A 14,311-nucleotide genomic window follows, 5' to 3' on the forward strand; every position below is an offset into this window, starting at 1 on the left:
AAGGTGCGTTTTGTCGGTGGCCGGTTATTGTTCTTATGGTCATATACTGATGTATGTTTGTGCCACTTAAAATACGTGTGGTGTATGTGGTCTTTTGTGGTAAAAATGTAAATGCAAACTGCTGCAACGTACTTTGAGATATCTGTCCTCGACTATTTAACTTCTTTCTTACCGCAATGCTGAGTGACTTGCATGGGATGTTATGTGAACGAAGTAAGCTGCTTCTTGCTTCGCTCTTTAAATGAAGATGTGTTTGCACAAGTAGTGCATTGGATTGCTTTCTGAGTATGCTCTTTGCTCTGAACCCCATTCTAGTAACAGTGGAGAAAAACTTTTATTACTTTAGGGAAAAGTTAATTATTTTCTTTCCTACCAAAATGACTTTTATATTTACAGAAATGAATCCTTGTGTTTTGTCATGTATAGACCTACAGTCTTTCATTAGGTAACTAAATGTTGCTGTGCATTTGAGTTGAGAGAGCTGTGCTTATAAGGCTGTAGCTTCATATTGATTTTAAGAAAAATATGTATGTTGTATTTCTCAAAATATTATACACGAGTATTCTAATTAATCATTTATCAAAATTAATAGTAGACAACCTCTCTGGTATATCCTTGCTGTAAATGAGATGTTTCTATAAATCAGTTCTAGACGTCTGCAAGTTGTTTTAAAAGCCTGTATGTTAAATTCTACGTCTCTACAAATGCACAAACTGAACGCAAATAGTCTTTATTCCTGTTCGATTATACAATGTGGCTGAAATTCTTCCTGTGCAGGAAACTAGATCAAGACTGATGAATCTTACAACATCCTGAGAGCATAAGCAGTCTTAAGCTGTGTGCAGGACACGCATTGGGTGTCTGCAGAGGGTGAACGTCACCCATCCAGTGTTGTAACTAGTGAGCCGGAATAAGAATTCCCTATTCAGACAACTCTCTCTGATGCAATAAGGAGGAGTTTTGCCAGTATAGGAGCTTGGGGGAAAACCTCATCCCTGCTCCGAGGGAGACAAGTAAATTATACTCTGGAATTCTCTCCACCTCCTATACCGTATCTGTTTCTAAAAGTAGATTTATTGTAAACTCTCTGCATGCACCATATGAAAAAGAAATTGCCAGTGATGCAGAATCTAAGTTGAGGTGGAAATCCTAACCCCTTACCTAGCAGTGGAATGCTTAGTAACACGGTCCTCTATCTCCCCTCACTCCTAGTAAGCTTTGTAGTAATAAACAGAAGCTCTTCAGGATGTACACCCCTCGGAAACATAGGTATTCAGCATCCTGCCTATTCACATGATGTTTGAGAATGCCAACTAACATCAGGTGCATGATCCATTTACTTCCTCTCCGTAGTGCTTTAAAGTTCCTTACTTCACCAAAGGAGGTTTCTGAATTTATTTATTTTTAACTGCTTGTAATTCCCTTGTTGCTTGTTGCCTGCAATGACATTAATACGATGGCGATAGTACCAATTCTTTGAGGCTCATCTGGTCGGACAGTTGCAGCGCGCAGCACGCCGCGGTTTGCCGAAGCCCGGTTCCCCTTTCTCTGCCTGAGACTTGAACTTTTGGAATGCATTACCCTGCGGAGATCTGAAACTGGGGTTGACTATTTGGGTGAAGACACTTCCCCAAGTCCAAGAGGATTTTTATAACCGTGGCAGTTGAGTTCTCCATGTAATAATTAGTGGGGAATATTAAGCTATAACACGCTAGGCAATACCAGCAGTCAAAATGTGCAACTGTTGTTGAGAAGAATCCCCTTGGACACAGCCCGTGGAAGCTGTGCCTGCGTCCTGTACTAGAAGGTAGAGGAATGCATGTGAAATCAACCATCTGCTTCAGCTGAATTCTGGGGAAATTGTGTCTCTTACCAAAAATGGTAATTCCTAGAGGGATGGATCTTATGGGAAGAAACCCTTGAGTTATAACTCAAGCTTATTACAATTTTTTTTGTACTTTAAAAAAATAATTTAAAAGACAATAGAAGTACAAACAGATGATAGAAAAGGAGATAAAAAATAGTTTCTCTTCATCTGGAAACTGTTTTGGAAAAGGAAAAAATACACAAACCCTCTGAACTTCTTTTATTTTTTTCTGTTGGACGATTGAACTTTAAGACATTATGTCCCTGAAATTCTTGTTATTACTCATTGAAGGTATGAGATATAACACTACCTTTCTTGGGTTCATGGTCCTAGCATGAGACTGGTGGAGAAATCTTGAATGTTTGAACTTCAGGCCTCACTGTCCTATCCATTGCATTTGTATTTGTTCAACTTAGCTTAATTTCAGTAAAGTCATCTGTAGGCTTGGAAAGAATCAACAGCTGTATTAATTGGAAGTTAACTGCTGAAAATTGGCACGTACGTTTGCTTGCTGTTGTTTGCCATGGGTGATAATTTTTGGCAGTTCTAGCTTCTGTCTCGACTCGAGATCCAAAGCATTCTCCCTCGCCCTCAGGCCCTCCAGTTACTTCTGATTCATTTCAATTTCTTCCTATTCCCATTTCCACCAGCCGGCTCAGTATGAAAAGCTGAAAAACAAAACATCAATTGTGACTAGTAGCAAGCAGTTGTGCTGCAGGTCTGAAGCTGTAGCCGGGCAGAAGATAAACTTGACCAGAAATGCGGGAAGGTAGGCAGGGAAGTAGGGGAGTAGGACTGGGAGGCAAAAAGATGGTCAGTTAACCAAAAAGTATAGTAAGATGGCCCATGGAAGACAGACAGAGCTGAGAGTACGGGAGAGAAAAGCAGAGGTTTGTAGGCATTTGTCGATTAAACCAAAATCTTTTCAAGTCTAGCCATTTGGTCCAGCAGAGAAGTGTTCCTTCCCCCTGCAGTGAAGCTACAGTGACCTCTAGTGTCCCTGAACACCTCTTCCCTCATAAATCGGGCGGAAAAGAAAAAATAAGAACTAGAAAGTCCTTTCCTATCTCAGGGAAGTGAAAGGCTCATGCATGCACTGACGGGAAGAATGAGCAGTAAGATCCTACAAGTGACTTTCCAGAAGGCGAACAAATCGAGAAAAGTCACTGGCTTTTTTCCCACAGGTGCCAGTTGTAATCGATCTCCACTAAAAGATGCTTCAAAGCTCCAGCGTTATCGACACAAATATATTCCACAATTTGCAACCTGCATGAACAGAGGAGCGATAGGTCCAAAGAGATTACCATTGCCAGGGGAGATTGTAATAGGAAGCAAATCCGTATATAAACCAAATGGGATAAACTATCAATCACGTAAGGTACAAGCAGTGATGGACAGGCAGACATCTAAAGGAATGCAGAGATAGATGACTGGACGCAGCTGCGGTTCTCTCAGATCCTTGTCATTTAGGGGTGACTCAGGAACTTGCGTAATTTCATTTTCCTGATTCTTTCTCATGCCTTTTGGACCAACATTCAACTTAGAGTTTGGGAGTACTTACAGGGATATGTGAATTTCCAATGGGCATTAACAGGTTTGCATTAACTCAAGGGATTTCCTTTGGATATCATATACAAAGAGAGGAGAAAAGGGGCAAGAGAAAAATAGAATTTTTCTATTTTTTTCTATTTTTTTTCTAGTCTATAGGTCCTGCAAGAGGTGAAGGATTTTTAGTACCACACTGGACAGTGCTAATCCAACCAGCATTAAATCAGAGTAAAGGGCCCTAAGGGCTTCAGTGGCGACCGATTCAAGTGCAGAATGCCCAAAGATGCTTGAAAGGGCATAAGATGATCTCCGCTCTGCATCTCTAACACTATCTCTACCACTATTGCAACAGAGAATCAAGAGCCAGGAACTCTGTAGCCTAAAAGGAAAGGGACTTTCACTGGGGGAAAAAGCCTGGTCAGGAAGCCCCCCAAACGCTCTGAGTCAGTTCTTCCTCCACCTTCTGTTATTTATCATATATAGAAGAGCCCCGTGGCAGCGTGCTCCCAAGGACAGCAGCTTTCTTCTCCCGAGCGTGAATTCTCCACTGCGGCAAGTCATAGAATTTATGCCTGCGCTGAGTAGGACCCAGTGACTTCAGGAACATTTCCCACCAGTCTCAAAATAGGAACAGGGATCCAAGAAGCGAAGAACTGTTAGAACCAGTGTCTTTGTTGAAACTCTCAAGATGCAAAATAGAGTTTCCAAACCAAGCTTCCTTCAGGGGCTGCGTTTCTCTTCACGATGCAGCATCCTCCGCATGGACCCTTGGCATGCCATTACATTGCCATTGCTACAAAGCAGATTTATTTCTTTTTTTTTTTTTTAAGTATGAGGTCTGCATTTTAAATTAATATTTTCATTCTCGGTGTTGCACTTTTGAAAAATGTCTCTAGTACAGATGAAGTGTCTACTGTTCCTTTCACCATTGCCTCATTGCTTTGATTTGGAGAACTAAAGATATTCAGGTTAAGTAGCCATTGTGTACCATTCAGCTTTTATAAATGAAATAACCCTGTGTACAAATCATTTAATGGCAGCCATTGCTTTCATTAGTACAAATTAATTGACAGAGCAACACGTATGCTTTTTTCATTTTTTTACTTTCATTTTTATATTGGAATTAATGGGATTATAAAAAATACGGTCCGTACTGATTGTTTTTATGGCTATTTTATCAATTTTCCTTTCATTTTAATTAGTGCAACAGGAAGAGAGCTGTTCAGAAACTTTTTTACTCTAAGATTTGTCAAAAAAAATATAATTTGAATTCAGGCTTCAATAGCAAATACAATTTGAGCCATAAGAGGAGTTTAAAAAAGCACAAGGGACACATGCCTAGGAATAATATCTATAATAAGAAGTCCATTTTGATTCTGTTGCTCATGCTGTATAGTATGACAATGCAATAACGTGGTTAATAAATATTTTACAGCTTGTATTTTCATTAAGGTGCACAATGCAAAAGATTCCTGAGCTGAAATGCAATTCAGTCTTGAAATGTAATTTGTATTGAAAATTAAATTTTAGAACTCACTTTTCTGTCAAAGAGTCGGTTCTGTGGGTCTTTTGTATTGCGTATGCAACAGCACACAGTACTGCAGGTCTGGGTAACAATTTGCAATAGAAATAGATAACATTTCCAGCACCGTGATGTTTATTTCAACAATTGCTTACTCTGGGCAAGGGAAGAAGGGGATTACATTCAGAAGTTACAGTAAAGGTGTTCTTTCAAGTGATCCAACATGCCATATAGAAATACATTTATCTAATAATCTTTCTATTGATGTGCTCATTTTTTAGCATTCTTGAAAACTATCTCATTATAAGCTTCCCAGCATGTGCTTTGCCTGCTACAAACTGCATCCTTTCTGCTCTCAGTGATGTTTGTATTCAGAATGAAATGTTATGCTATGCAATGCATGGACAAAGATATCTGATGATCTCAACATTTCACAGCCACTGAAGTTTATAACTACTTTCCATCTCATATAATTACATGTTAACACTGTATTTTCAGAGTGCAGTAGGTTGAACACCTAAGGACCACATAGTCTATGTTAGCGCTAGCTAATTAGCTGCAGAATTCATTCCTGTTGAAAACATCTTACGGGCTTGCTGAAGTTAAACGCAAAGACTTTGAGAGTACTAGAAAGTGTCTTAACTTCAAGTACAATTATAATTTACAGGTAGACAGTCTTTGCTATAGCTGTTTTAAAAGCACCCCCGAAGCCTACACCGGGGCAGTAGGACTGCAAGACCCAGTAACGTCATATCACGAGTAGCCACTGCCTTGCTCCCATCATCTCTCCCCTTGCAAGAACAGGACCACTGATCAAGACGACCATTCCCTTGTACAGGCGATTGAACTTAACCTTGTACCTAAAACAAGGTTTCCAAACCTTGGTATTGGACTTCCTTGCTGTTTCCCCTTTGTGCCTTCTGCTACGGGAAGAGACAAACAAAAGCAAAAATGTTAAATAATGAAAAAGCATAGGCAGATAGTCACGGTGACCACAGGATGTTCATTGGGTACGTTTGAACAAAGGTAATTAAGCACTGGGAGGTAGAAAATCTACATATCTACATATACATTATAAGCACAGGAGGGAAAAAAAAAATCAGCTTACAATTGGCCAACTCTAAGAAGACAGGGCCACCACTGATCCAGCAGTCACAGTCATGGGCTTGACTGGGCTCTTCTACCTGCCCTAAAGCGCCTTTCCAATACCACCCGCAGGTAGTCAGCTCCCAGCGTAATCTCCAGCAATGACTGTAGTGAGCACACAGCGTATCATTACATTTCCATTAATCGGTCATCACGCTGTTTCTTGGATGTTTTGTTAATTTTGGTTTCATCTTGTCCAAGTAAGTGCTGCAACAAGGAATTCTGGATATCAGTGATCACTAACAATGCATATGAAATGTTGCAAGTGCCACATCTTGAAAAAGCATGAGGATACTAACAGTATTTTTGCCTGCTTAAAAAAAACCCCAAACAATACTACATGGCATGCAGTAATAATAGAATACATTTTGTTCTTGTTTATCTGAAGAGATGGCCAGAAATGCACTGAGCTGGGCTGACTAAGATGGAAATAAACCTATTTAAAATTCAAGGAATAGAAAAAAACCCCAAATCTTAGAGATTAATCTATAATAATTGGGTGAAATTTGTTTCTATTTGTTAATTTTAATTTCCTTTACAAGGTTATTCTGTACTGTAAGATAGACTGCCATTGACAATGCCTCTATCAAAAATTACACCAAATCAGTTTCATTCCCAAATGAAATACGTTCAACAAAAATAGAAGCGTGTAAGAAACAGATTCATACCATTGAGAATTTCTAGAAATTATTTTCCATTATCATATGGTAGAAAAAAGAAACGGAGTGAAGGCACCATGAAATAAAATACATTTCTCTTCTTCACAGTCAAAAGCTAAGTTTTAAGGAGCGGGTCCGGATGGCCAGCCCACGAGGTCAAAGTATAAAGAACAGGCAGTCTTCAGTTGGAGATCGCCGGTCACCAAGTGCCGACATTGCCACCGAGGGCAGCCCAACCAAAGTCCAGAAGAGCTGGAGCTTCAACGACCGAACCCGCTTCAGGCCCTCGCTGCGGCTGAAGAGCTCGCAGCCCAAACCCGTGGTTGACGGTAGGAGTTTTTCATGCCTCGTTGGCTGTTGCGTGCTGCTCCCAGCCCGCTCACCTGCATGGTGAGCGCGACCCGTTTTTGGAAAGCAGAAGGAACTGTTATTTGGGGGCAGAGGCGCGAGAAAGCCGTTGCCTGCTCCAAAGAGCGTGCCAAAGCGGGGTATTTTTTACTAAGAAATCTTGTGTCGGCGGTGCGTAGGGAGCAACTGGTGGAAAAAGGAGGTCGCTACAGATAACCGCGGGTGGGCTAAACGCGTCCCACGGATTTGGCGGCAGCGGGTCTGCCGTCGCGGCCCTTTTCCCACCGCCAGGTGCTGCCGGTGCCCAAACCCACCGCCCCTCGCCGGCGAGCCGCCCACCATGGCCAACGCAGCGTTGGCCGCCCCTTTGCCAGCCGACAGCACGGTCTGTACGGCACCGGTCCCCTCGGGCAGGGAAGCTTGCTGAGGAGCTGGGAAGGTCCCTCTTACCTCCACCGGCGATACCTTCACCTGCCACCAAGGGATAGACCGCTGGGTGCTTTAAGTTCTACAGGGTTGTGTCTGGTTCGGTAAGGCGGGCAGCTTTAGCAAAAAAAAACCCAGCGCTATTGCTTTTAGGCATTGGTGTCTAAAGGGTATTTTAGAGGTAGGAAGGACTCCTAACAGGCGAAGAAGCAGATCTCAGTGAAAATGGCTCGCCGGCCCCACGGCAGGCAAGAACATAGCCTTTCCCGCGCGCCGCCTGCCGTGCTGTCCCTCTCTGCTCTCTAGCTACGGTCCTCTCTGGCATTAAACTAGCCAGCGTTCAGGCAAAGATCTTCCTCTGCCAAAGCTTGCCAAACCAGAGACGGTGAGTGCCCTAACCAGGGAGCGGCGAAGCGGGTGAGAGCAGCCCCCTGACAGGCAGGAGCCGAGGACACGAGATGAGCCCAAGCCCTGTAAGGGACGGGTCCTGTGCTCACGCAGCTCTGGGGGTACCGCAGCCCCCCAGGATTTGGATTTGGGTTTCTCCATTCACATTTTTTCCCAACTTGTCGATGTTTTGTTCTTTCTTGTGGGGAACCCCCAGGTGGAAAGTAAGGGAACCAAACTGAGGGGCCACAACAGCAGGCAGTGGCCCTGGTTGTATGGGAAAGACGCAATGTAAATCATTTGATCCAAGTAGAGAGATGTCATTTAAAACTCTTTCTATGGTGGCAATCACGCGTGTTCCATCCAACAATTGTGGTAAAACTAATTAGACAGAAGCGCGACTTCAGTGTCCGCTTCCTTTTCAAGAGCACATATTTATCACAGACATGTAGGCTGCAAAATACCCGTTGAACTGAAATGCCCCATCCCTTGGCTGAGGACGTCCTACGCAACACATCTCTTCAGGAAAAGCCTGGGTAAATAAACATTTCCTGGAGGGCAAACAAGACGAACCGACAGCGTTTGCTAAGGTCACGGTTGCGGGCTAGCCCTCCCCTGCGGAGACCTCTCAGATGCACAAAATCCCAAATTTGGCTGCATTACAGCGAGCTACTGGGGTGTACCAGCCACCAGGCTGCCCTCCAGGTGGCTGAGCGCTCCTCGCTCCGTGCTGGGGCACGGGGGCTGGCTCGTGTCCCACGGCAGCTGCGGCACGGGGGCTGTGGGACGCTGGTCTGGGTCTCACGCTGACGTGGAGCTGGGACGGGGCCACTTGCTCCACGACGGGAAGTGAGAAATGCTCTAAGTGCCAGCGCGCGGTTGAAGCTACCCTCTCTAAATTTAGGCTCCCGACATAACCACTTATATAGCGCAAGTATCTCCCCCAAAACCGCGCCAGAAGTGATTTCATAGGTTAAACCCCTGTAACTCGCACCGCGCCTGGAAGTGACCTAAGAAAAGAGTAATTTGTTGAGCACGCTCCCGGGGTATCAGCGGCTCGCTTCTGCTCCAGCCCTGCAGCCTGCACCTCACTCAAGCATCCGTTTCGATTTTCACGAGCCCATTTGTCACAGAAACATTTCCTCGGCGTGTCCTCTATTTTGTCCTGTACGTATTGTCGTTAATAGCAATGATCCGCACGAGAAGATCGTGTTCCCTCTTATTGTCTCCCTTCCACGGAAAAGGTGGCATAAACGGCACCTTGGATATATCCGTAGATAAAAGATAATGGCAACAGCAGAGCGTTCCTTGCTGCGCGTAAACCCTTAAAGATCTTCCCGCTCCTCGGGGCGAGCTCAGCCTGTTTCCTGGTCAGCGGTTTCCAGCTACTAGTCCACCCTTATGAACTGGGGCCAACAGATATGACCAATTTCTCATCCGTGGCAGAAGGAACAGCTTCCATTGTCTCCAGCTTTTAGGCGAACGCCAAGTTTCCATTCTGGGACCTCGTCCAGCTACTTCTAGGACTGGTATCATCAGAGAGATGTCCAGTGTGCTCACTGCTGAGAGGCAGCTCCCTGCTGCCTTGCCCAGTCCATTGCAGAAAAAGTCAGGCACTACCAACCTTGATTTCTTTTTTTTTTTTTTTCCCCGGTGCGTTACCAATTTCATAGGTTGATATGCTTGCTGCATTTGACAGCTCAGTGAAAAAGATCTGGAGATGATGTATTTAGTTTAGAACATCTTGCGTTTTTCACTGGATGAAAATATAATATTTTCAGCATTTTATTAATACCTCTTGGTCGTCAGGTTCTCCAGTTTCCTCCTTGAGGTATTCTCCGGCCAAAGGATTAATTATTTTGGTGGGCTGATCTTCAAGCCAAACTAGAAGCCACCGCTTTCTGGATGAAAGTCTGGACACAAAACAATACCCTGGAAAAGCCGGTCCTTCTGGTGATTCTTACATCTCTGCAGCATGTTTGGGAGGAGAAGAAATTACACTTGCAATAGACCTTTTGGGCAGTGACAACAGAGTATTGAGTACGCGGTCCAGTGTCAAAATTTTTTATCAGTGATCTAATGAAAAAAAAAAAATTCTCACTGTTAACTTCCCCTTCCGAAAGACAAGACACTCAGATATTTGCTTGATTTTTCTTTTTACCATATGGGATTGGGGTTGTAAATGATCTTCCATTAGCACAGGCAGAGGAGGAACTGCCTCGCCGTGAAGGTGAGGTGCACTGAACTCTGTAACAATAAAGCAAAGAAGCAAATATGTAAGTAGAGTGTTCAGAAAGGAAGGGAAATTATTAGCGTACAAGGATGATCTAAGGCAGACAGATAGTCAACACAGCGACTTTGCAGGGCTGACTGAGTTCTGATAAAGGACGTGGTTGGAATCTAGGCCAAAACCATCAGAAAGAGACTGCTGGAAAAACTAAACATTAGCAGTTAGAAACTGGCCTGTAAAGGGAGGTTTCTAATCCAGACAGGAGCTTATGGAGGCAGCTGAGAGGCGAACAGGATTGAAAATGTAGTAGCCTTCCTCTTAGGCTACCCAGTAACGAAAGCTTACTAACACTCCCCCGCTGCATATTAAAACCACAGAAGGAGAGTTTCTTGGCAGCAAGCAAAACACTTAAGCTGGCTACAGGTATCTTCCAAAAGGATTTTGGCATAGCAGCCTTAGAACAGTCTGACCAAAACTATTGCACGAATGGCTTTATTTATGGGTAGCAACAGCCTGAAATGGTCCATAAACCATGTATTGCTATTGCCAAAGTGGGCCTGGCAACAGCAGTAATTATTTCAGCTACATACATGGCATTTGCAAGTGGAAGCCAAACCTGAGAGAGCTTTGATGGCTGGAGAGGCCTTTGGTGGCGCGGCAGCAGATGCTCTCTCGAGCATTTAACAACAGCGCAGGGGAGGGAAATTGAAAACCGAGACTCATGTAATCTGATTTTAAATACATGTCCAGTCTCTGGTGACGTGGGGCTCACAACTGCCAGAACTCTTGTTGAAGAGGAGACCCTGCACAAGTTAGCGAAGGTGCCGGGGTGCTGTATTTCCAATCCTTGTTATCAGTCTACAGGGAACTGTCAGGACCAAGCAGATCGAAGAGAGATCTTCACCAGTCAAGAATGGTGAAGCTTTACAAAGCACACGCTTGAAAGCGTACAAGAATCCTTGTGTAGGGTCGTGCAAGGGCATCCGAAGGGATGCCACGTCACACGGGCGACGGTGCTGCCTGCCCTCGGAGCCCCGCGCAGCCCCCCCACGCCTGTACACGAAAAAGCCAGGAGCCACCTCTGGCCCCAGGGTCCCCTCATGCTCTACGGCTTGAGTCCCCGCTCCACAAACAGGGAAAACACGGCCGACGTGGGGGCTGGCCCCCGGCCCACGAGAATACCTGCTGGCAGGGGCCAAACCCGTGCCAGAGTCCGAGCAAGCGATGAAGTTGTAGAGGTGGCCTCGTGCCCTTGGTTAAGGCGCTGCGCCCGTGCCTCGGTGTATGCGGCATAGATCCAACCGCAGAGACTCATCTCAAAAAATCGCTCCTTCGCAGACACCGCTGTTCCTGCCCTGGTTTTTTTCTGCTTCCCTCGTTTTCCGAGGAACGGAAGCTTTTCTGCTTAACTCATGCTCCAGTCTTGCACCACCACTGCTGAAGTAATGAACTGATATTAAGTTGTGGATGCAGTTCTCAGGGAGGGACCAAAATGCCCTGTTATACTTGTTTTCTACCATCCCATGCTTCTAAGCCTCTGCACGAGTTACTCTGCCTTTACTGTAACCTAGAGACATGGTGTGGCTTTTTGAATAAAACATCAAAAGCCTTCAGCACTGGAGATATTACAAACATATTTCATTTGATTAATTAAAAGGAACTCTCTAAGGAAATACTTGATTTCTTGCACCACCCCTGAACATTATACGCTCACACGACCTCTAGCCTTTCATTCCCTACAGAGTACTTGCGCAAAATCCTCAGGGTAGAGTATATTACAAGAGCCATGGAAAGAATGCAATTGTGCATTTCAGCCCCCACGTCCTCAGTTACTACCATGTAATTTACGGATTGCAAAAATGACAGGTTTTCCTTTCGGTAGCACAAACATCTTGACCTTGTATAAGGTTCACTTGATGTGGCAAAGGTCCTTCGTTTGGTTGCTTTTACATTTCAGTTAGCTTAAATTTGTCGATTGAAAAGGAACCTGCATGATGTCAAAACAAAGCTGCTCAATTTGCATAAACCCCATAGGATGGGACTAAATGACATTTTATTAGCAATATACCAATTTGTGCTAGACAGGAGATTTATTTTCTTGTGATTATTTAACTTGGTGATAGAGCTGTCATTTATTACCATTGTCACTGTAATTAATTAGGAAGATCTGGCATTCTGATCTAAGCTCCGAGTCATTTTCTCCTTTTGTGTAAGTAAGTACAGGCATTATTTTAGTTTATTCCAACCACGGTCCTGGCCATATGAGTCCATAATTTAGTCTCCCTCTTTATGATACCACCCGAGGAACTTGCCGTGCACCGTTGCTCGCTGGACCGAGCGCCTACTCGGTGGTCACAGGTGAATGATTAGCAAGCTCAGCTCCATGAGGGACAGCAACAGACCATCACACAGAATTCTGATCTGCACGGGTTTCCGATAACCTCATCTGCAGTGAAGAGTAAAGAACTGAGTTAAGAAGTCATTTTGAGAGGACTTCCCAACCACCATGTAACCCACTTGCGCCACATCTGAAATAGTTGAGGGATGTTTTCATTTTTACGAAGTGTGGTTGGGGAAATCCTTCCTGGCTTTTTGAAATACAGGACTCTCCTGTGGCTACCTGAATCTAAAGCTGCCGTCCTCCGCTCTCCCTTTGCCCACTGCTACCACCTCCTTCAAACAACAGGACCTGGAAATCTCCCAGGGCGCAGAGACCTGACGGAATATCGGACATCAGATCAACTGACGTGTGCTACAACATCTTGCAGGGAGACAGTCAGTTTGGTGTGACATTTAGCTCATTAGTCCACAGTTCTAGGTTTTATCATCTATATCTGCGATTTCTTTTACAGTTTTAACTTCTTGTATGCGGTGTATATAAAATAGCAGAGATGTGTATCTAAAAACACACTAAAATCATACGTTTAGAGTCACCTAGCATTTTTCTTTCTTACTCTTCTCACATGGCCATCGAAACTTGCTGGCTAATCTGCCACTATTTATAATAAGATCAGCCATTTTAACTGCACAATTATTGTGCGCATAATGAATTGTTTTTGGAGAGTCTCCTGGTCCTCCATATCATCACTCAAAATGAAAGGGACTCCTTTTTACTTAAGTAGTGGGAGCTGTTCCATGAAATCTTGCCAGTGCAGAAAATTTTTGAGAAGTTAAATAATAACTAGAGATAATTGACAGTTGTTAGAAGGGAATGCTAGAATTTTAGATATTTGGAACTTGCCTGCATTATATGATAACTGATATAAACTAGGTTTCCAACCTTAAAAAAAATTGCACTTACAAAGAAAGGAGACTACATAATTATACCCAGAATATGTAGAAAACTTTCCACCAATCCTATCTTCCATTTTGGCCAAAACTGAGCTTTTTTACAAATGCTTTTGCATATAAAATGTTGTTAGGGATATTCTTTACGCTATTCTGCTTCATACTGCACTGCAGCTACCGAATTCCAGTTCTGATGTCCTCTTCTCTTCCCCATCTGGAAAGTTTTGCCTTTTTCAGGAGAAAGACAAGGGAGAAGGGAAGGGGCTATGCATACAGGACCACTGCATTCCTCGCAGGTACTGCCTGCGGGGTAGAGGCTCAGGTCGGACACAAGGGAAAGGAGCTCCTACAGAGCAGAATTCGTGCAGAATTGCTCCTCCTTCCAGGAAGCACCAACTTCCTTCCTTTCGGGAGAAATTGCTTTCCAGCATGGAAACGGCAAGCATTTCATAAAAGCCCCCTGTAAACAATGTTTTCAAATGTTGTCATCCTTGTTCCCTCTTTCTTAGTTTTGCCACTTGAATACTGTTGTGTACTACCAGGCATTTTTGTGTCCTTTTCTAGACAAATATTAAGCATCTATCATGAAGAGCACGTCATGGAAGTTTTCTTGTCCTGCCTCTTTCCTTCTTTCATGATTAGAAGAAAGCATTTTTATTATTTTTTTTTCCAGGGAACAAGGAAATAAATGCATGATTCACTCCCTTGGGCCTCCTTTTTCTGGCCTCTGCTCTGGAAAGCATATAAACATGGGCTGTTGCCTTTCCCTCTTTGGGGGAGCTTTGGGCGTTCTTATCATTAAGTGTGTGATTAAGTTCCATCCCAATTAGTGTTGCTTTTTTCAGTTGATTTCTCCTATGGAGCTTAGCAAGCAATCACAGTAAAACGAT

The 14,311-nt window shown here is 43.8% G+C and overlaps 1 protein-coding gene across 1 annotated transcript in view; it reads left to right on the forward strand.

Annotated features, from left to right (window-relative positions):
• Positions 1 to 14,311, forward strand: part of KCNQ5 (potassium voltage-gated channel subfamily Q member 5) — a 285,555-nt gene that overhangs the window by 251,020 nt on the left and 20,224 nt on the right. Inside the window, exon 10 of the mRNA XM_049817803.1 lies at positions 6,851 to 7,071. Coding sequence (XP_049673760.1) covers positions 6,851 to 7,071 — 221 coding nt within the window. The remainder of the gene's footprint in view (positions 1 to 6,850; positions 7,072 to 14,311) is intronic.

This window comes from Accipiter gentilis, chromosome 15 (genome assembly GCF_929443795.1).
Source record: "Accipiter gentilis chromosome 15, bAccGen1.1, whole genome shotgun sequence".
Lineage (NCBI taxonomy): Eukaryota > Metazoa > Chordata > Aves > Accipitriformes > Accipitridae > Astur > Astur gentilis.